Source organism: Oncorhynchus mykiss, chromosome 11 (assembly GCF_057628025.1).
Source record: "Oncorhynchus mykiss isolate SJ-2025 chromosome 11, ASM5762802v1, whole genome shotgun sequence".
Lineage (NCBI taxonomy): Eukaryota > Metazoa > Chordata > Actinopteri > Salmoniformes > Salmonidae > Oncorhynchus > Oncorhynchus mykiss.
Window position 1 is genome coordinate 9,508,409 of NC_143032.1, and position 22,969 is coordinate 9,531,377.

At 44.9% G+C, this 22,969-nt stretch overlaps 2 protein-coding genes and 1 non-coding gene across 3 annotated transcripts; 2 read left to right on the forward strand and 1 right to left on the reverse strand.

Moving 5' to 3' along the window:
* Positions 1–27: 27 nt before the first annotated feature.
* LOC110535237 (importin-4) lies at positions 28–12,692 on the forward strand. The gene is made up of 29 exons (XM_036934809.2): positions 28–484; positions 774–860; positions 1,014–1,093; positions 1,250–1,291; positions 1,493–1,622; positions 1,807–1,986; positions 2,093–2,158; positions 2,423–2,524; positions 2,639–2,722; positions 3,018–3,173; positions 3,296–3,349; positions 3,570–3,679; positions 4,073–4,311; positions 4,565–4,678; positions 4,914–5,027; positions 5,282–5,405; positions 5,567–5,678; positions 5,928–6,046; positions 6,243–6,320; positions 7,537–7,594; positions 7,724–7,829; positions 9,413–9,606; positions 10,372–10,422; positions 10,510–10,635; positions 10,900–11,126; positions 11,312–11,444; positions 11,747–11,851; positions 11,954–12,023; positions 12,136–12,692. The coding sequence occupies exons 1-29, from the start codon at positions 419–421 to the stop codon at positions 12,264–12,266; spliced, it is 3,258 nt and encodes a 1,085-aa protein (XP_036790704.2). The 5' UTR covers positions 28–418; the 3' UTR covers positions 12,267–12,692.
* On the forward strand, positions 6,390–6,527 carry LOC118937475 (small nucleolar RNA SNORA8). The gene has a single exon (XR_005034814.1). It is a non-coding gene; the product is annotated as a small nucleolar RNA SNORA8 (small nucleolar RNA).
* Positions 12,693–13,038: 346 nt separating the features above from the next.
* LOC118937310 (uncharacterized) lies at positions 13,039–18,516 on the reverse strand. Its single transcript, XM_036934810.2, has 3 exons — positions 17,926–18,516; positions 16,811–17,043; positions 13,039–15,755 (listed from the first exon to the last, which is right to left on the reverse strand). The coding sequence occupies exons 1-3, from the start codon at positions 18,138–18,140 to the stop codon at positions 15,673–15,675; spliced, it is 531 nt and encodes a 176-aa protein (XP_036790705.1). The 5' UTR covers positions 18,141–18,516; the 3' UTR covers positions 13,039–15,672.
* Positions 18,517–22,969: the final 4,453 nt, after the last annotated feature.

Sequence of the window (22,969 nt, forward strand, 5' to 3'; positions counted from 1 at the left end):
GACTTGTATCTTTTTTTATTTTTTTTTACCCAAAACGGCGTTCCAGAATGTGGCCCTTTAACGAGCCTGTTCACGTGGAACACTCCCTGAGTTGGTTCTGTGCCGCGTGGCATTGTGATAGAACGAACCAGACTGGGATTCGAAACCCAACCGTCGCCTATTTTGGGGTTCCTATAAATCGGCGGAGGAGAAAATGTATCCATAGATATGTTTTGATACGCTAATAGCTAGCAGAGTTGTTAACTAGCTACAGATAATTTGTTGACATATTAGTCGAGTTAGCAAACTGGCTATACTTTGACCATTCAGACCGTTCTCCCAGTTTATGCCTGTCAAAGGGTCATGTTTTAGCGTGACAGTTTGCGCATCATTTTGAATAATAACATCTCAGAAACACTGAGATTTTGGAAGAGCCAAGATGTCTGGGGAACTAGAGCAGATTCTCTTACAGCTCACGCAGCCTGACAATGCGATTATTCAGCAGGTAAAGACTCTCCTGATTTAGCCTATGAAATTGTGGTTGACACTTACCCTGGCATGCTTTGATAACAAGCACCAACGGGCTATCAAACTGTTAACGTTTAGTTATAAAAATGGACAACTATTAGCAAGCCAAATTATGTCACGAACGAGTGTGGCTAACACACAATTATTTTCCTACATGGTCTGTCTCACTTTATAAACTTGACAGTTCACTAACGTTTTAGCTGGCTGGCTAGCTTACTATATTTCAGTCAGTATTCAACCATATCCAAAAAAAAATCCTCCTACAGGCCACCGCCCAGCTGAAGCTGGCTTTTAAAGACCCAGCCATCATCCCAGCGTTGTGTGCTGTCATGACCGGGTCCCAGAACTCACAGGTATGTAGGTGACACATGGGTTACACTAACACCTATCATCTGTGTGAAGATACCAGATGTGTTGAACCCAGGGCCTTGCATGAGTTGTTATCTCTGTGCGGCTTATCGCTGACTCTCATCAGTGAATTAATTGTTGCTCCCCCCTCTCATCAGATCCGCCAGTCAGCTGCAGTAATGTTGCGGATGAGAGTGAAGAAGCATTGGAAGAAGATTGGCCCTGATCACAGAGAGAGGTTGGCTGCCCTTTGTTGTCCAATTCCCCCCCCCCCCCCCCCCCCAATCAGTCATTTTCAAGTCCTCTGTATTTGGACTGTTGAATGAATTCCCACTGAGCATTATTTTTTTAAACATTTCTATTGTATTTGATATGTTTTTTTTTTGCTTCATAGTTTGAAAGCAGTGGTCCTGCAAGCCTTCCAGCAGGAGACAGAGTAAGCATATTTTATCCTTTACATAAAAACACACAGTCACATATTTTATTTTGAGGTGGAAAACGCGATTTATTAGAATATCAATGGATTATCAAACAGATAGCTATAACCTATATCGGACCGTAACCACTAACTCATCCATACACACCGATGAAACTTGTTACATTTGAACTTGACAATAACCCCTGTCTCTGTTTCCAGACACACAGTACGCCACTCCCTCTCGCAGCTCAGCGCAGTGATGGTCAAACACGAGACGCCAGACCGCTGGCCTGCTCTATTCACACTCCTCAACCAGTCCACCAAGAGCAACAACCCAATGGACAGACAGGTATCAGCTACTTTAGATAGAACAAAAAAACTGCAACATCTTTGTATATAAAAGGTAGGCTTCAGTTGGCTTGTCCTGACAACGTGAACATCGAGAGGTTGGGCTTTACGTGGATTTGACCGGCGCTTTTGATGGTTGCTCACTGATTGGTCAGAATATGCATTGATCAAAATGTCTCCCTCAGGTGGGTCTACTCTTGCTCAGCAAAGTGGTGGAGTCCAATCCGGAGCCCTTCAAGCCCCACTATCGCCAACTGCTGCAGCTGTTTGGCACCGTGCTGCAAGACCTGGACAACCCCACAGCCATGTACTACAGCATCCTCACCCTCACCGCTATGACTGCCTACACTGGCACAGAAGAGATGGTGAGGCCACAATCTTATCTATTTGATGTCCTTTTGGAGTGAACAGAGGTTTTAGTCTACCAGTTTCCTTCGTTGCTGTGTTGAAATGAAATGTCTTGTCTTTCAGAACCTAATGCGCTCCCTCATCCCAACACTGATCATTGCTCTCAGACACCTCATCAAGGCAGACCAGGTAGGGAATAGTTCATTATGTCAGCCCCCACTAGCACCACTGGTGACTGCACCAGTCTTCAGGGATGACTGTTGAAAAACACTATTGTCCCTTGATTGAGTTATTGTATGTGTTGATCAGGCCAGTGAGGCCATGGTGGTGTTATTAGACTGTTTCTATGTGTTGACCAGGATCAGGCCAGTGAGGTGTTATTAGACTGTTTCTATGTGTTGACCAGGATCAGGCCAGTGAGGTGTTATTAGACTGTTTCTATGTGTTGACCAGGATCAGGCCAGTGAGGCCATGGAGGTGTTCGATGAGCTGATGGAGAGTGAGGTGTCCATCATGGTCCCACACATCACTGAAATTGTCCACTTCTGCTTGGAGGTGAGAACAAGGAGCTTCTAAAAAATATTTCTAATGACTTTTTGCTTACATGCCATTGTAGGAAAAGTGATGGTTTGTCTTATTGACAATGAAATGTGTGTATGTGTGTCTCAGGTCAGTGCAGACACTACACTGACTGACTCCCTGCGTGTGAAGGCTCTGTCCTGCATTGCTTTTCTCATTCGTCTCAAGAGCAAGGTAAAGTCACCAGTTATAAAATGGATGCCCTGGCCTAGATTCACCCTCCAGTGAGCCCTCTTGTCCTTAAACTGAGGTATATGTCAATAGTCGCTCTCAAGTGGCGTCATCCCTTGTCTCCTTTCCCCATCTCACTAAATAAATGGACAGGTGAATGCAAATTCCCTAGCCTGTGTTTTCAGAGAAGGAGAGGAAGCCACTAAACCATAGAGATGAGCCTTTCTCCTTTTGTCAGTTAAAATATGTGGAGCTTGTCAAGTGATGTATGCTGGGTTGTTCTCTCTCTCCCCTTCAGACAGTGTTAAAGCAGAAGCTGCTCAATCCCATCCTGCAGACGGTGTTCCCCGTGCTTAGTGCAGCGCCACCACCTGGGGAGGAGGACCCTGAGGACGAGGAGAACAGCAATGAGGACGACACTGACAACGAGAGTCCCAAACACTTTGCTGCTCAGGTAAACTTCCCTTCTCTGTTGTTGAACTGTGTATATAATGCACAGAAAATATATCATGCACAGAAAACAGGTGATGTTTTTTCGGAGAGCGTGTTTGAAATAAAATGTATTTTTGTTTGCAGGTTATTGACACCATGGCTCTTCACATGCCCCCTGAGAAACTATTCCACCAACTGGTTAGTGAACACACTCACTTGCTTCATACATCATTTGCCTGCCAATCAGTCATTTCAATTCATATTATTATCATCTCTGTGACATAGCGGTAGGATTGTAGCATCAGTATTTTTTAAAACTAATTTGCGGTCTTGTACTGAGAGGTACACCAATTTCCATGCATAGAAGGTCATATGGTTTTAGTAAGTATGTATGTCTGACCCATGGTGTGTCCATCAGATGCCGCTGACTCAAGCATGTCTGGCCAGTGATAACCCCTATGAGAGGAAAGCTGGCCTGATGTGTCTGGCAGTGCTGGCCGAGGGCTGTGCCGACCACATAAGGACCAAGTGAGTCCCCTGAGCAATGCTGTTTCTGATGTCTATTTAGTGGCTCCGTGTCAAAAAAAAAGAGTTTTTTTTAAAGGTTTACATTTGGCAATGTGTGGCAGGGTAGCCTAGTGGTTAGAGTGTTGGACTAGTAACCGGAAGGTTGCAAGTTCAAATCCCCGAGCTGACAAGGTACCAAATCTTTCATTCTGCCCCTGAACAGGCAGTTAACCCACTGTTCCCAGGCCGTCATTGTAAATAAGAATTTGTTCTTAACTGACTTGCCTAGTTAAATAAAGGTACAACTTTTTTTTTTTTTAAATGTAGATATAAACCACAGTCATGGTTTTTATTTTTCCTCTTATTCAAATGGAGAGATTGTATTTTTCCTGCTAATCCCACTCTGTCTGTCAGGATGCTGTCGTCCATGTTGCAGACGGTGTGCCAGAGTCTGTCAGACAGTAACCAAGTGGTCCGCAGCGCCGGCCTCTTTGCCCTGGGACAGTTTTCTGAGCACCTGCAGCCCGAGGTCAGTAAGTACTGTGCTGAGCTGATGCCACTGTTGCTGGGCTACATGTCTGCTCTGAACCAGGCCAAGATCGGACACGTCACCAAGGCCTTCTACGCCCTGGAGAACTTCCTGGAAAACCTGGGTGAGGATCCTCCCATTCACCTTATCCTGATCCATAACCATCTCTCTTGCTATTATTTGATTCTGTTCTGTTCTATACTCGGATAATAAAATGCTAAACTGTAGCTAGGTAAACAAATATTCAGTCGATGACTCTCTTGTTTTTTAGTCTCGTCCCCAGACTACTTTCAATGTACAAATAAGATGAGGTTGAATTTGTCATCATCTCTGTTCTGTGCTGATATTTTCACTAACAGTGTTCCATCCCCTATCAGGTTCAGAGATTGAGCCCTACCTGCCCACCCTGATGGAGACCATGTTGTCTGCCCTCAGCAACGCAGAGAACCTGAAGCTCAAAGAGCTGGCTGTCAGTGCTATAGGAGCTATAGGTAGCACCCAGCAAAATGCCTTTCAATAGAGCATGTTACATCTCAATAATGTAGCGCTTGTGTCTTCCTTCATCCACACTGGTCTGAAAGCTAAAAGATAGTCCCAGTTGTTTTAAAAACTGTTTTCAGATCAGTGCAGATGGAGAGGACAGTAGTAGTAGGAAGCCACTTGAGACTGTTGAGATGCAAGTGGTGTGTACATCTCTAACTGTGTTAACTCCTCTCTTCCTTTCAGCCAATGCAGCCAAAGAGAAGCTAGTTCCTTACTTCCTGCCTGTCATTGAGAGTCTGAAGGGCTTCCTCACTGACACCAGGGATGAGATGAGGTCTCTGCAGACACAGGCTCTGGGTAGGTTAACTATCTCTAAGGCTTAGTCAGTTTGATGTGGTCGTTCAGCAGACACTTTTAGTCAATATGACTGACAGCTTAGACTTGACAGTCTACTATATGTGGCCCCGGTAGGTTTCTAACTTTAAACTCTTATATTTCATAGCACTATGCTCCAACTAACTGAGCTACCGGAACCCGTCTTGTGTAAACAAGATGAATGAACTATGAGTCACCTGTGAATGGGGATTGATGGGTATACATTGTCCTTTCAGATACTCTGTCAGTGCTGGCCCGCACCATAGGTAAGGAGGTGTTCAGCCCCCTGGCTGCAGAGTGTGTTCAGCTGGGACTCAATCTCACCAACGCTATCGATGACCCAGACCTGCGCCGCTGCACGTACGTAGTTAACGGGTGTTTGTGTGCCAGATACTGCTACTCTCTAGTAGAAGTCCTGCCAACCTTTTTTGGGGTGGGCTTTCAGAGTGCATGGCTGTTTTCTGACTTGTAGATTAGTTTGTATATCGCCCAACTCTCTGCCTTTCTCTCGGTGTGTGCAGGTACAGCCTGTTTTCGGCTGTGTCCACAGTGAGTCCAGACTGTCTGAACCCACACCTCACTGCCATCACCACCATCATGCTTCTGTCTCTCAAGTCCACAGAGGGAGTCACGGTCAGTCAATGGGCTTTATGGCTCCAAACCCTTCCTATTCACACCACTCAGGACGTGGCGGTGTATTCCATTTCAACTCAGCCAATTCAGGACGTGACATGAAATGCATGAATGAAAAGTCCACATAGATACGTAATGACATTTTCAATGGACTGAATTGAAATGGAGTTGATCCTGGTATCATGATATGCACATCCATCATGTCTGGAAGAATTTATCCTCTGAACTCTTTCTTTTCTCCATGATCAGGCTCACCTTGAGGAGGACAAGACGTTTGTCCTGCTGGATGACGATGATGACGACGAGGCTCAGGGAGACACCATTTTGGATGAGGAGGGGACTGACAACGTGGACCCAGACATCGCCGGGTATGTCTGAGATGTTGATGATGATCTTGTGATGTTTGATGTTCATACACAATGCAAAGGCTCCCTAAAGCAGCCTTTCAAGGCAGCTCTCATAAAATATGTCAATGGTAACCATTGTTTTCCCTGGCACTGAGCTTAGGCAGAGGGACCTCTCCGTCCCCCATCCTAACCTCTGTGCTCTCACTTCATTCCCCAGGTTCAGTGTAGAAAACGCCTACATTGATGAGAAGGAGGACACCTGTGACGCCCTGGGAGAGATTGCCTTCAACACCGGGTAAAGACTCGAGAGCATAGACATCTTTGGTGGTGGTTGTCACAGACCATTAAGGCTCTATATTCATTCAGGACTGCATGGTATCAGCAGCCAGCCACTACTCTGGTTCCACTGTTCATTAGTCAGTGCATGAGCAATTCGACATCTGGCATTGTTGGTCTCCATTCCTCTCTGTGCTGGGAAACCTGGTATACAATCGTTTCACTTCCCAGCAACTGAAATGTTCTGTTGAATAAAATTTAAAAAAGGTTATATATTCATTCTTATGCTATATATACACTATATATACAAAAGTATGTGGACACCCCTTCAACTTAGTGGATTTGGCTATTTCAGCCACAAACAGGTGTATAAAATCTAGTACACAGCCATGAAATCTCCATAGACAAACATTGGCAGTAGAATGGCCTTACTGAAGAACTCAGTGACTTTCAACGTGACACCATCATAGAATGCCACTTTTCCAACAAGTCAGTTTGTCATATTTCTGCCCTGCTAGAGCTTCCATGTTAACTGTAAGTGCTGTTATTGTGAAGTGAAAATGTCTAGGAGCAACAACGGCTCAGCCGTGAAGTGGTAGGCCACACAAGCTCACAGAACGGGACCGCCGAGTGCTGAAGAACGCACCGTGTAAAAAATCATCTGTCAGTTGCAACATTCACTACCGAGTTCCAAACTGCCTCTAGAAGCAACATCAGCACAAAAACTGTTCGTCGGGAGCTTCATGAAATTGGTTCTGGCAAGTCCGATGGACAATTCTGGGTTTGGTGAATGCCAGGAGAATGCTACCTGCCCCAATGCATAGTGCCAACTGTAAAGCTTGGTGGAGGAGGAATAATGGTCTGAGACTGTTTTCATGGTTCGGGCTAGGCCGCTTAGTTCCAGTGAAGGGAAATCTTAACGCTACAGCATACAATGATATTCTAGACGATTCTTTGCTTCCAACTTTGTGGCAACAGTTTGGGTAAGGCCCTTTTCTGTTTCAGCATGACAATACCCCCGTGCACAAAGCCAGGTCCATACAGAAATGGTTTGTCAAGATTGGTGTGGAAGAACTTGGCTGGCCTGTACCTGACCTGTTCGATGAGTGGGTGTCCACATACTTTTGGTCATGTAGTGTATTTCCCCTCATATACAATGTTAGCACTTTGAGCACTGGGACAGCGTCAAGTCCATTAGTTACTGATGTCCTTTTCTTTCCTGTTCACCCCTTCAGTGCTGCCTTCCAGCCTTTCCTGGAGTCCAGCTTTCAGCAGGTCTATGAGCTGCGTGATGTAAGCACTGTAGCACTCCTCATCCACCCCCTCCTTCTGTGTAATGAGCCATGAAGGGCATTCGGTCAGTGTGTATGGGGGTTAGCATTTGTTTCTCTGACCATGCATTCTGTGTCCCCCTCCCCTCAGTTTCCCCACGAGGATGTGCGCAGGGCTGCCTTCGTGGCCATGGGCCAGTTCTGCCGAGCTCAGCACAAAGTGTGGCAGGAGAATCCCACTGAGGCCGACCACCAGGGTATCTCTCTCTTGCTCGCACTCTCTCTCTCAGCGCACATCACATACAGTACCAGTCAAACATTTGGACACACCTACTAATTCAGGGCTTTTTCTTTATTTTTTACTATTTTCTACATTGTAGAATAATAGTGAAGACATCAAAACTATGAAATAACACATATGGAATCATGTAGTAACCAAAAAAGTGTTAAACAAATCAAAATATATTTTAGATTCTTCTAAGTAGCCACCCTTGATGACAGCTTTGCACACTCTTGGCATTCTCTCAACCAGCTTCATGCATTTCAATTAACAGCTGCGCCTTGTTAAAAGTTCATTTGTGGCATTTCTTTCCTTCTAAGACACGAAGGTCAGTCAATCCGGAAAATTTCAAGGACTTTGAAAGTTTCTTCAAGCGCAGTCGTAAAAACCATCAAGCGTTATGATGAAACTGGTTCTCATGACGACCGCCACAGGAAAGGAAGACCCAGAGTTACCTCTAATGCAGAGGATACGTTCGTTAGTTACCAGCCTCAGAAATTGCAGCCCAAATAAATTCTTCACAGAGTTCAAGTAACACATCTCAACATCAACTGTTCAGAGGAGACTGCGTGAATCAGGCCTTCATGGTCAAATTGCTGCAAAGAAACCACCACTAAAAGGCAACGGATGGAAATCTGTCCTTTGGTCTGATTCCAAATTTGAGGTTTTCGGTGCCAACCACGTTGTCTTTGTGAGACACAGCATAGGTGAACGGATGATCTCCGCATGTGTAGTTCCCACCGTGAAGCATGGAGGTGTGATGGTGCGGGGGTGCTTTGCTGGTGACGGGGTCAGTGATTTATTAAGAATTTCGAGGCACACTTAAGCAGCATGGTTATCACAGCATTCTGCAGCGATACTCCATCCCATATGGTTTGCGCTTAGTGGGACTATTATTTGTTTTCCTACAGGACAATGACCAACACACCTCCAGGCTGGTTAAGGGCTATTTGACCAAGAAAGAGAGTGATGGAGTGCTGCACCAGATGACCTGGCCTCTACAATCACCTGATCTCAACCCAATTGAGATGGTTTGGGATGAGTTGGACCGAGTGAAGGGAAAGCGCTCGGCATATGTGGGAACTCCTTCAAGACTGTTGGAAAAGCATTCCAGGTGAAGCTGGTTGAGAGAATGCCAAGAGAGTGCACAGCTGTCATCAAGGCACATTTTTTATTTTTTTTTACTACATGATTCCATGTGTTATTTCATAGTTTTGATGTCTTTGTTATTATTGTACAATGTAGAAAATAGTAAAAATGAAGAAAAACCCTTGAGTAGGTGTCCAAACTTTTGACTGATACTGTGTGTGTTTATCTATACCTCTCTTGCTCTTTCTCTTCTCTTATATATCTCTATTCCTCTCTCTTTATACCTCTCTGCTAAACACGTATATGTGACCAATATTTATTTTTATTTTTTATACCTCTCTCGCTCTACCTTACTATTTATACCTCTCTCTCTATTCCTCTCTATCTATACCTTTCTTTCTCTTTATACCTCTCTCTCTTTCTACCTCTCTGAAACAAAAAATGGAGTTATGCTTCTCTTCCTCCGTCCAGCCCTGCAGAAGCTGCTGGGGGTGGTGCTGCCAAGCTTCCTGGAGGCGGTCCATAGTGAGCGTGAGCGCCATGTGGTGATGGGCGTGCTGGAGGCCATGAACGCTGTGCTGAAGGCCTGCCAGGGGGAGGCACTGCAGAGCCCCGGGCGCCTGCAGGAGATCAGCCAGGCCATCCGAGACGTGCTCAAGAAGAGGGTGAGCCCAGACCAACCAAGCTGGGCCTGAGCTGGGTTTCCCAGATTAATTCATTTAGGATATCTGAAATCAGGATATGTGTTTGTATTTATTAAGGATCCCCATTAGTTCCTGTCAAGACAGCAGCTACTCTTCCTGGGGTTTATTAAGGATCCCCATTAGTTCCTGCCAAGGCAGCAGCTACTCTTCCTGGGGTTTATTAAGGATCCCCATTAGTTCCTGCCAAGGCAGCAGCTACTCTTCCTGGGGTTTATTATGGATCCCCATTAGTTCCTGCCAAGGCAGCAGCTACTCTTCCTGGGGTTTATTAAGGATCCCCATTAGTTCCTGCCAAGGCAGCAGCTACTCTTCCTGGGGTTTATTAAGGATCCCCATTAGTTCCTGCCAAGGCAGCAGCTACTCTTCCTGGTGTTTATTAAGGATCCCCATTAGTTCCTGCCAAGGCAGCAGCTACTCTTCCTGGTGTCCAGCTAAATTAAGGCAGTTATATGCAATTAAAATAACATTAGATTTCACAACACATTGTGTTCCGTCAGGCCACTACTGTCCTACCACATATCTACAACACAGAATCCATGTGTGTGTGGAGTGTGTATGAAATCGTGCATGTGTCTGTGTGTCTCTTCACAGTCCCCACTGTTCCATAAGGTGTATTTTTATCTGTTTATGTTCCAGTGGACTATAGTGCGTTAGCCTAAAATGTCTACAGTAAAATAGGAAAACATTCTGATAAGCCATTGACCCCCCCCCCCCGTCTCTCTACAGACTGTCTGTCAGGACGGAGGAGGAGACGAGGCAGATGATGACGAGCAGCAGGTGAGACTTCCTATTCTTTCTTTTACCACTCTGTCCATCACCGGCAGGATTGGCTGTACTTTCAGGTGTATGATGTGAACGTTCTAGGCGGAGTATGATGCCATGCTGCAGGAGTTTGCCGGCGAGGGGATCCCCTTGCTAGCCTCTGCCGTCCCAGCGGAGACCTTCCAGCCCTATCTCAACGAGCTGCTGCCGCTCATCATGAACAAGGCTGTGAGTAACACAACCATCACCACACCTTTTCTCCCTTAACACAAGTCATTTACTCTAGTTGACAAGCCATCAATATAGAGATAAATAGACCTAATTCCTAGTTCATTTTTGGTTGAAATTTTACAATTTCCTCAATTAAAGTTTTATTTTGAGTTTGCAAAAAAAGTCACCATAAGCACAGAAAGGATAAACCTTTTATTTAGAGATGTAGTTAAATGTAGTTATATGTATTGAATGAGTGGATTTATTCCTCCTCCTCTGTAGAAGTTGTCTTACACAGTGGCCGACCGTTCATTCTCCGTGGGCACGCTCGGAGAGATCCTGCAATCCCTCGTCAACGTATCTGGGGGCAGGGCCTGTGCCGGCAAACTGTCCAATAAGCTGCTGCCTGTCCTAGTGGCTGGGGTGAGAGACAGCGACAGTGAGGTTCGCAACAACAGTGTGTTCGCACTGGGAGCACTGGCCCAGGCTGCTGGACCCCTCGTCGCACAGTATCCCTCAATAATAATGAAGTGTATGTGTGCGTGTTCAGGATTGATCACTGATAACCGTGCTATTGTTCTGATGAGAAGCTAGACACATTGACCAGCCCTGACCAGATCAGTAGATTCTATTACTATGTTACTGACCTGTCCCAGAAGACCAGGGTATTTTCCTCAACTCCTGTCCCTCCCAGAGACTACCCCATGATGCTGTCCCTCTTCTCCAACCTGCTGTCCAAAGAACAGGACAGGAGGGTGATTGACAACCTGTGTGCTGCCCTCTGCAGGATGATCATGAGCAACATGGAGGGTGTCCCTCTGGAACAGGTACTGTATATGCACGTTCATTCATGGGATGTAATACCGGGCCACTGCCTACCTTGAGGTTTGTGCATGACTCAAAGATTTGTGTAGAAGTTTGAGTGGCTCTGATGTTAGGATTGGGACCCTCTTGAGAATATCTGCGACCTGTGTCTGTAGCCTTGTCTCCAGTTCTTTAATGTCCCAAATGCTGTACATTAGATTTACAATGTACGCGTTTTCCACATGCTTTTTGACATACAGACACATGAGTTGATGAACTGATTGTTACTCAGTGATGCTCACTTAGCTAACTCTGCCTGTCATAGGTGTTCCCTGCCCTCCTGGCTCGCCTCCCTCTGAAGGAAGACATGGAGGAGAATAAGACTGTGTACAGCTGCTTGGCCATGCTCTACTCTCAGAACCCTGCACTGGTACGCTGATCTTCAGTGGCGTTCTTCCATCATGTTGACTAATCTGATTGTGCTGTTACATACCCATCTGTTTGTATATTAATATTTATGTTGTCTCCTCAGGTCCTGAGTCAAATTAAGCCAATAGTATCTGCTTCCAGCCACGTCCTGGGAACCAAGGATCTTGACACAGGCGAGAGCTTTAAATCCTGACAGGTTTCCTCACCTTGTTGTGTAGAAATGTTGTCTTATGTGGATAACAACGTTCTAACAATGTATTAACAACGTAGGTCTTTGTCTTCCAGAAACCCAGAACACACTGGTCAAGCTGCTCCGAGACGTCGCTCAGCGTCACTCCAAGGAATTTGAGGTCGCCATGAAGTCACTTCCCGCTGAGCAGAAGATGAAGCTGACAGGGGCCGTTAGCCAATCCTAGCACACCACGTCAACCAGCTATTCCATGCCAGTCAAAGCCAGCGAATTGTAGGATTTGTGTTACTACATATGACAAGTGGGACAGTAGTTGGAACACGTTCAAATTGGGTAAACCTGCAAACTCCTGCACTTGAACCATTCTACTATTAGGATTCTATCATTATTCAGAGGTTCTGTTCATAGTTCTCACTTTTTAATTTATATTGTCTGTGCTTTTTAGAAGTTATTTCATTTTTTGTGTGTTACTAGTATGTTTGTGTTTGTTTATTTTTAGTCTGATACTGGTTTAACCTTGTTGTAACTGAGAACCTCCATCTATTTTCTGCTGTCCCCCTTTTACCACACATTTGATCAACTGGCTTGACTAGTATTGAGTGTGAAGCAATGAACTGAATTCATGATAAATTCCTTTTTCTCAGACTTGTCAGTGTCACGCACTGTTCTCTGCCTTTCCCCTCACGTGTTGTCAAGCCCCTTTCCCCCCCCCCCCTGTACCATTGTTTCTCTCTCCACTGTCCCTCATTCAGAGAGCTCCCCATCATGCTTAGTAAGGTGGTTTTGTGAATCGGACCAATCTGCCACAATGCACTCGTGTGGAGATTCCAGTTCTTCTTTTGTGCCCAAATGACAGGATTATAATGGCAATTTTTGTTATATTTTATTTACATCGGATACAATTGGCATCATATGCTTGCTGATAGATAAACACTCAACACACTTATCTAATAGCTTCTGCTGGGTTCAGCGATCACATCTACTAACATGTCTTCCCATTTTTTGTATTTATTTTATTCATTCTCTTTTATTCTGTCAACAGCTTTCAGCCCACAATCAGTAACTACTAGTTACATCACCTACTCAAATCCATCTTATATGTGTATATACAGTGCCTTGCAAAAGTATTCACCCCCTTTGGCGTTATTCCTATTTTGTTGCATTACAACCTGTAATTTAAGTAGATTTTTATTTAGATTTTGTGTAATGGACGTACACAGAATAGTCCAAATGGGTGAAGTGAAATTTTAAAAAAAATGTAAACTGAAAAGTGGTGCGTGCACATGTATTCACCCCCTTTGCTATGAAGCCCCTAAATAAGATCTGGTGTAACCAATTACCTTCAGAAGTCACATAATTAGTTAGAAACTCCACCTGTGTGCAATAAGTGTCACATGATCTCAGTATATATACACCTGTTCTGAAAGGCCCCAGAGTCTGCAACACCACTAAGCAAGCAGCACTATGAAGACCAAGGAGCTCTCCAAACAGGTCAGGGACAAAGTTGTGGAGAAGTACAGATCAGGGTTGGGTTATAAAATAATATCCGAAACTTTGAACATCCTACGAAGAACCATTAAATTCATTATTTAAAAATTTAAAGAATATGGCACCACAACAAACCTGCCAAGAGAGGGCCGCCCACCAAAACTCACAGACCAGGCGAGGAGAGCATTAATCAGAGAGGCAACAAACAGACCAAAGATACCCCAACCTCAGCTGTGGAGATTTGCAGCTCCTTAAAGGGTTATCTTTCCATAGGACCAATTTAAGCCGTACACTCCACAGAGCTGGGCTTTATGGAAGAGTGGCCAGAAAAAAATAAGCAAACATGTTTGGTGTTCGCCAAAAGGCATGTGGGAGACTCCCCAAACATATGGAAGAAGGTACTCTGGTCAGATGAGACTAAAATTGAACTTTTTGGCCATCAAGGAAAACACTAAGTCTGGTGCAAACCCAACACCTCTCACCCCGAGAACCCTATCCCCACAGTGAAGCATGGTGGTGGCAGCATCATGCTGTGGGGATGTGTTTCATCAGCAGGGACTGGGAAACTGGTCAGAATTGAAGGAATGATGGCTGGTGCTAAATACAGGGAAATTCTTGAGGGAAACCAGTTTGTCTTCCAGAGATTTGAGACTGAGACGGAGGTTCACTTTCCAGCAGGACAATGTCCCTAAGCATACTCCTAAGCAACACTCAAGTGGTTTTAAAGGGAAACATTTTAAATGTCTTGGAATGGCCTAGTCAAAGCCCAGACCTCTATCCAATTGAGAATCTGTGGTATGACTTAATGCTTAAAGAACCCATCCAACTTGAAGGAGCTGGAGCAGTTTTGCCTTGAAGAATGGGCAAAAATCCCAGTGGCTTGATGTGCCAAGCTTATAGAGACATACCCCAAGAGACTTGCAGCTGTAATTGCTGCAAAAGGTGGCTCTACAAAGTATTAACTTGGGGGGGGTCAATAATTATGCACGCTCAAGTTCTCTTTTTTTGTCTTATTTCTTGTTTGTTTCACAATAAAAAATTATTTGCATTTTCAAAGTGGTAGGCATGTTTTTTAAATCATATGATACAAACCCCCCCCCCGAAAAAATCTATTTTAATTCCAGGTTGTAAGGCAACAAAATAGGAAAAATGCCAAGGGGATGAATACTTTTGCAAGACACTGAATAACAAGGAATAGCTAGACAAACCAAGTCTATAGAGATGCCAAATATTACATAGCAAACAAAGTTCATGAAATAATATTACAACAAATACTTGGAAAGAAATATATATATAAGGCAGGATTTAGATCAGGGATGTGCAACTGGCGGACCACATGCGGGCCCCCCTTTTGAAGGCTCTCGGCTCAATTTCCTCAGTTGGGATCTCCACTTACTTTTGTGAGTTTAAATAGTAGAATAAGCCAGGTGCAATTTTGAAATGTAGTTGTGCATCTACAGTTTTCCCTCATATATCAGACACTAATAGTCAGTCAATTAGCCCATATCAGCTAAAATGTTTAAGATTGGTAACTTAATCTAGCCGGCCAGCTATCTAAACTTGTAGTACACATGGTCGAATTACTATCTGGGGGGCCCACATTTTGAATTTTGTTAGTCTCACTCAGATATCATTAAAAACTGCAAACATTTCTCTCCACCCTATGAAAGAATCTGTAGAATTGCAGCAAACTTGCTTTAAGCAGCAACATTTTCAGGGGTTCAGATTTTGTGGCCCCCACCCCAATCAAAGTTATCCATCCCTGATTTAGATATAGAACATGGTATAACAGCAAAGGCATAGATAGCTTTACAGGGGGGGGGGGTTGGGGGGGGTACTGTCACATTCTGACCATAGTTATTTGGTATTTTCTTTGTTTTAGTGTGGTCAGGGCGTGAGTTGTGTGGGCAGTCTATGTTTTCTGTTTCTACAGTGCCTTGCGAAAGTATTCGGCCCCCTTGAACTTTGCGACCTTTTGCCACATTTCATAGATAGCTTTACAGGTCAACTTTGCTTTTGTCTTTTTTTTGTTGTTTTCTTTTGCTTAAATGTTTATACGATTCAAAGCCCTAGTGGCTGATCCATGTTTAATTGCACTGATCATTAAGTTATAGCTTCTTCTGGCGATGATCCTGAGAGTTCCCTCACACCTCACGAATCTCCTGTTTGGGCTGTGACTCGATGTCCAAGGCCACGGTCATCTCTACTGGCTGGAAGCCGTTCTCCTCTGAAAAAGGCCCAAAAGACTTCATTCAATGCAGGGATGCCAATACATCAAAACATTTCCATGAGCAGAATGAGTGTCAGCTTGAGGAATTTGCTTTGCCATCTCGGGAATGTGGTACTAGGGTTAAGTATGTGAGGTCGTATCAAATAGGAAACCACAGTCGATGAAGTAAAGTCTATGCTAAGTGGGCCAAGTACCACACATGCCCGCTGACCGAACACCATTCTGAAGTTGTATAGACCAGAGGGGCAAAGTGTGAGATATCTGGGTGGATTATTAATGATGCAATGGCATGCAGCATGATCTCATCTTGGATTCCTGTCACTGCCGCCTGGTGCGTGGCTAAATCCACAGCACCTTGAGAACTCGGCAGCTGAACATTTGTCAGGTCCGTGACCAGGGCAAGGGGATGGGTGGCATTGGCATTGATAAATTGAGACATTCATATTGAGAACACAGGAGGTGCCTTCAGTTTGCCAATAAAGTCTAGGCCTATGCTAGTGTAACCGATGTGAAATGGCTAGGTAGTTAGCGGTGGTGCGCGCTAATAGCATTTCAATCAGTGACATCACTCTCTCTGAGACCTTGAAGTAGTTGTTCCCCTTGCTCTGCAAGGCCCGTGGCTTATGTGGAGCGATGGGTAACGATGCTTTGTGGGTGTCAGTTGTCTATGTGTGCAGGGGGTCCCTGGTTCGAGTCCGCGTAGGGGCGAGGAGACGGACTAAAGTTCAACTGTTACACTAGCCTGGTTGTCAGTCTGTTTATCTAACATTCCACTATGTCATGTGCTAAACACAGAGTACAAAGAGTGGAATGTAGCTAAAAAGACTGACAACCAGGCTAGGCTTATGTCTGGTCCCAAACCAAATCCTTACCTCATGCCCTATTCCCTATTCCGTCAGTGTTTACACATCGGAAGGAACTGGATTGGTGCAAAGCAATACGGCAAAAGCTCCATGAAAACTACATAGAGCTATCACAATTTTGCTCACACCCATCCAACTGTATAGCTGTTGACAACATATAGTGTGGAGAGTGACGTGTGTGTCCCAGACCTGTCTGTGTGCGACTCTTCCAGGGCAGGATGTCCACTCCGGTCCGACAGAAGGAGCGGTCCGTGTGGGACTCGGTGCTGTAGAGTACCTCCTGGGTCTTCTTGTCTCCGGGGATCTGAGCCTTGACCCGTACCTCCAAGATGGTGATTTCCTTCTCCTTCAGTTTGCCTGACTTGCTCTTCACCTGCGTCCGCTTGGTGTCCACCCACACCACCCGCTCCTTCACTGCGGATCTGAGCACACAATTCACAATTCAGACCAGAACCTGACTTCACCCTGACCGATCAACATCGACACACATGATGAAAACATCCATCATCATGTCAACATAGTCCATGTACAGCATGTTGTGCATTATGTGGCAGCAAATGTCCTGCAACACTTGGGAGTACATACTGATCATCTGACTGGTCATGTAGACAACAACACACTCAAACCTGCCACTGGTCATGTAGACAACAACACACACACACCTGACACTGCTCATGTAGACAACAACACACACACTCAAACCTGCCACTGGTCATGTAGACAACAACAACACACTCAAACCTGTCACTGGTCATGTAGACAACAACACACACACTCAAGCCTGCCACTGGTCATGTAGACAACAACAACACACTCAAACCTGTCACTGGTCATGTAGACAACAACACACACACTCAAGCCTGCCACTGGTCATGTAGACAACAACACACACTCAAACCTGCCACTGGTTATGTAGACAACAACACACACACTCAAACCTGCCACTGGTCATGTAGACAACAACACACACACACCTGCCACTGGTCATGTAGACAACACACACACTCAAACCTGCCACTGGTTATGTAGACAACAACACACACACTCAAACCTGCCACTGGTCATGTAGACAACAACACACACACTCAAACCTGCCACTGGTTATGTAGACAACAACACACACTCAAACCTGTCACTGGTTATGTAGACAACAACACACACACTCAAACCTGCCACTGGTCATGTAGACAACAACACACACACTCAAACCTGCCACTGGTTATGTAGACAACAACACACTCAAACCTGCCACTGGTCATGTAGACAACAACACACACACTCAAACCTGCCACTGGTGGACTCACTCTTCGATGCCCAGATCTGCCAGGGTCGTGTCCAGGAACGGGAAAGGCTGGTCAGCACTGATGACCTCGATGGGCAAAGGGACACTCATGGGCACGTCCCATTCCAGCTCGGTGCGTACCATGTTCCCCAGGATAGGGGAATCTTTTGGGCTGTGTTGTTCTCCGTTGGTCTGTGTCTCCTGGGCCTCCGAGGTGTGATTTGTCTCTTCTGCCATGTCAGTGTCTTTGGCCAGCCTGACTGAAAAAAACACCACTATCTAAAATGGGACGGCTACTTTCCCGTCTTTCTGTTATTGTGGTTTGTTTCTGATTTGACTTCTCAGTATCTATCCAGTAGACAGTTGTCGTCTTCCGTTACTTCTACAGTTGCTTTGGTCAGAAGAATAGAAAGGCTTGTCTGTGATACTAAGTCCAAGTGAATGGTTCAGAACGAAAGCAGGTCCTTTTCCTTCCTCTCTGAGCAGAGTGGTCGAGACTGAAGGTGGGTGTGGTGCTGTATGCAGGCTTGTTCTCTCCCTCCTGAGGATTTAAACGGTTGGGGTGAATGTGTGTAATGTGACGGTCAGGTGTGAGGTTTATTAGTCCGTCAGGGGCTGGCTGATGGACTGACATGTTGTTTTTATTGCCAGGGGATTATCCTCTGTCTTTGTATTCGTGTGTGTGTGTGTGTGCGTGCGTGCGTGCGTGCGCTATCAATTCAGGAATCATAGCACTGCCAATGTATCCACGGTTAGTGTTTAATGTCAAAAATACAAAGTCTGCACTGTTCAGAATGGTTTCTCAGGTGTGTGTGAACACCTGGTGATCCTATTTGCATGTCAAATTGATGGGCAAACCTGTTCTGTAGGGTCAAAAGTGCACATTACCACACATTTCATTTTACAATTCACTTTTGGCAGATTTATGTTTATCAATAATTAGACATAGCTTATTTGTGATATATGCAGTGGGGGACTTTTTGGCTGACCTCTTGTAAATATTTGGACTGTAACTGATTGTCTCTGGCAGTGTGACAGGTGTGTATGAGCCGTGATCGATTTACGGAACATTGGCAGTGTGGTGTCACATTTGTAAACGTTAAAAAAAACAACTGTTTGCCCAATAACCCTTACAAGTCTCTCCTGTGTGCAGGAATGTGTGGCACGTGTGGTTGCATGCCTGTGTGTTGTGTGCTTGTTCCATAACTGTGTGTGTTGTGTGCATGTTCCATAATTGTGTGTGGTCACTCCCCAGGGAAGGGGGAGTTCCTTTTCCACTAACACACATGCTGACTGGCCCATGCGACATACCAGGGTTTCACAACAAATTCTATCACCTAGATACCACACCAACAAGCCAATATAAACTCTATATGGATATACGATTATTTTCCAATGCCAAGACATTTTAGCGATCATTTTGTGATGCGTTCAGTCCCCTCTGTGAAATGACAATAGCAGAGGGTTGTTGATTTTCACGTTGTGTACTGGTCAGTGGTCAGTGGTCACACATTGCACAGTGACATCAGAGAGGAAGAGGTGAAGTCAGTATATACCATGATCTTTGGTGACCTCCACCTTTTGGCCTTAGCAGGATGTGGAAAGTAAATTGAAAATGACCTAAAAAGGCTAGTAAAATAGACCAATTATTCTCTTGGCTGATGGATTTACACTGGTAATGTCAGCTCTCTGCCAGTTCAGTGCTAGATTACACTGGTAATGTCAGCTCTCTGCCCGTTCAGTGCTAGATTACACTGGTAATGTCAGCTCTCTGCCAGTTCAGTGCTAGATTACACTGGTAATGTCAGCTCTCTGCCAGTTCAGTGCTAGATTACACTGGTAATGTCAGCTCTCTGCCAGTTCAGTACTAGATTACACTGGTAATGTCAGCTCTCTGCCAGTTCAGTGCTAGATTACACTGGTAATGTCAGCTCTCTGCCAGTTCAGTGCTAGATTACACTGGTAATGTCAGCTCTCTGCCAGTTCAGTGCTAGATTACACTGGTAATGTCAGCTCTCTGCCAGTTCAGTGCTAGATTACACTGGTAATGTCAGCTCTCTGCCAGTTCAGTGCTAGATTACACTGGTAATGTCAGCTCTCTGCCAGTTCTGGTCTGCATTCAACAGAGAAACAGGCTGTCACCATCACTCCATGTACCACAGCAGTGACCTCTGCCTCGTTTGCTTTTGTTTATTGCAGCCCGCTGCTACATTTGGGCTGTGTGATACAGGCTGCACAGACCCCTCTCCTTCTGCCCACAAGTTGAATTGTATTGAGTAATTAAGCCATGAGATCAGATGTGATTTTTCTGCCAGCCAGACACAATGACGTCAAGGGGAGATAGGAGCGGGACGAGGTCATAGTCCAGAATAGATCTCTGCTGTTAAATTGCTGAGACTGACTAGCTACTAGTCCTCAACTGCCCCCTACTGTCCCCTTGCAGACTATTCCTAAATTGTACTCTACAGTAAAGCAAACTAAAGGGATTGTTCAGCCCCAAAATCAAAGTTAGTCAGATGTTCATGTTTTCATAGCTCAGGTGTGGATGAGTCCACGTTCAACAGTACAATCTCTTCAGTAGATCCCAAATGAATGGAAAACAATGGTATCAATCATGGCTCCAGATAGAACTACATTTTGTAGATTCCTGGGGCTTATTAAAAAATAGTGATATTTGGTATTTTATTAGGATCCTCATTAGCTGTTGCAAAAGCCCCTGGTGGCATGTCTGATGAGATAAGTGTGTGTGTCAGAGCTGTGTGTAAGTTGGCTATGCAAACAATTTGGTATTTTCAACACATTAATGTTTCTTATAAAAAGAAGAAATGATGCAGTCAGTCTCTCCTCAACTCTTAGCCAAGAGAGACTGGCATAGTATTAATATTAGCCCTCTGGTCATAATGAAGAGCAGAACATGCCACTCTGTTCTGGGCCAGCTGCAGCTTAACTAGTTCTATCCTTGCAGCACTGTACCACACGACTGGACAATAATCAAGATTAGACTAAACTAGAGCCTGCAGAACTAGCTTTTTGGAGTGTGATGTCAAAAAAAAACATCTTTATTAGGACAGACCTCTCCCCATCTTTACAACCATTGAATCGATATGTTTTGACCATGACAGTTTACAATCTAAGGTAACGCCAAGTAATTTAGTCTCCTCAACTTGTGTAACAGCCACACCAGTTTACTACTGGCCACCCATTCCAAAACAGACTGCAACTCATTAAGGGTTTCAGTGACTTCATTAGCTGTGGTTGCTGATGCGTATATGGTTGAATCATCAGCATACATGGACACACATGCTGTGTTTTAATGCCAGTGTCAGATCATTGGTAAAAATAGAAAAGAGGGCCTAGAGAGCTGCCCTGCGGTACACCACACTTTACATGTTTGACATTAGAGAAGCTTCGGTTAAAGAAACCCCTTTGAGTTCAATTAGATAGATTGCCCTATCATGGATTCATAGCTGAGTTTGAAAAGCCATGACACCATTCAAAAGTTTGGGATCACTTAGAAATGTCCTTGTTTTCCATTAAATCATACATGAAATGAGCTGCAAAATGAATAGGAAATATAGTCAAGACGTTGACAAGGTTCTAAATATATTTTTTAATTGAAATAATAATTGTGTCCTTCAAACTTTGCTTTCGTCAAAGAATCCTCCATTTATTTAACCAGGCAAGTCAGTTAAGAACAAATTCTTATTTTCAATGACAGCCTAGGAACAGTGGGTTAACTGCCTTGTTCAGGGGCAGAATGACAGATTTTGTACCCTGTCAACTCAGGGATTTGATTTTGCAACCTTTCGGTTACTAGTCTAACGCTCTAAACACTAGGCTACGCTGCCGCCCCATTTGCAGCAATTGCAGACCTTTGGCATTCTAGTTGTCAATTTGTTGAGGTAATCTGAAGAGATTTCACCCCATGCTTCCTGAAGCACCTCCCACAAGTCGGATTGGCTTGATGGGCACTTCTTACATACCATATGGTCAAACTGCTCCCACAACAGCTCAATAGGGTTGAGATCCAGTGACTGTGCTGGCCACTCCATTATAGACAAAATACCAGCTGACTGCTTCTTCCCTAAATAGTTCTTGCATAGTTTGGAGCTGTGCTTTGGGTCATTGTCCTATTGGAGGAGGAAACTGGCTCCAATTAAGCGCCGTCCACAGGGTATGGCGTTGCAAAATTGAGTGATAGCCCTTGCTGTCTCTGCCTGGCCGGTTCCCCTCTTTCCACTGGGATTCTCTGCCTCTAACCCTATTACAGGGGCTGAGTCACTGGCTTACTAGGGCTCTTTCATACCATCCCTAGGAGGGGTGCGTCACTTGAGTGGGTTGAGTCACTGATGTGATCTTCCTGTCTGGGTTGGCGCCCCCCCCTTGGGTTGTGCCGTGGCTGAGATCTTTGTGGGCTATACTCGGCATTGTCTCAGGATGGTAAGTTGGTGGTTGAAGATATCCCTCTAGTGGTGTGGGGGCTGTGCTTTGGCAAAGTGGGTGGGGTTATATCCTTCCTGTTTGGCCCTGTCCTGGGGTGTCCTCGGATGGGGCCACAGTGTCTCCTGACCCCTCCTGTCTCAGCCTCCAGTATTTATGCTGCAGTAGTTTATGTGTCGGGGGCTAGGGTCAGTTTGTTATATCTGGAGTACTTCTCCTGTCCTATCCGGTGTCCTGTGTGAATTTAAGTATGCTCTCTCTAATTCTCTCTTTCTTTCTCTCTCTCGGGGAACCTGAGCCCTAGGACCATGCCTCAGGACTACCTGACATGATGACTCCTTGCTGTCCCCAGTCCACCTGGCCGTGCTGCTGCTCCAGTTTAAACTGTTCTGCCTGTGATTATTATTATTTGACCATGCTGGTCATTTATGAACATTTGAAAATCTTGGCCATGTTCTGTTATAATCTCCACCCGGCACAGCCAGAAGAGGACTGGCCACCCCACATAGCCTGGTTCCTTTCTAGGTTTCTTCCTAGGTTTTGGCCTTTCTAGGGAGTTTTTCCTAGCCACCCTGCTTCTACACCTGCATTGCTTGCTGTTTGAAGTCTTTGTCCTCCAGGCCTGA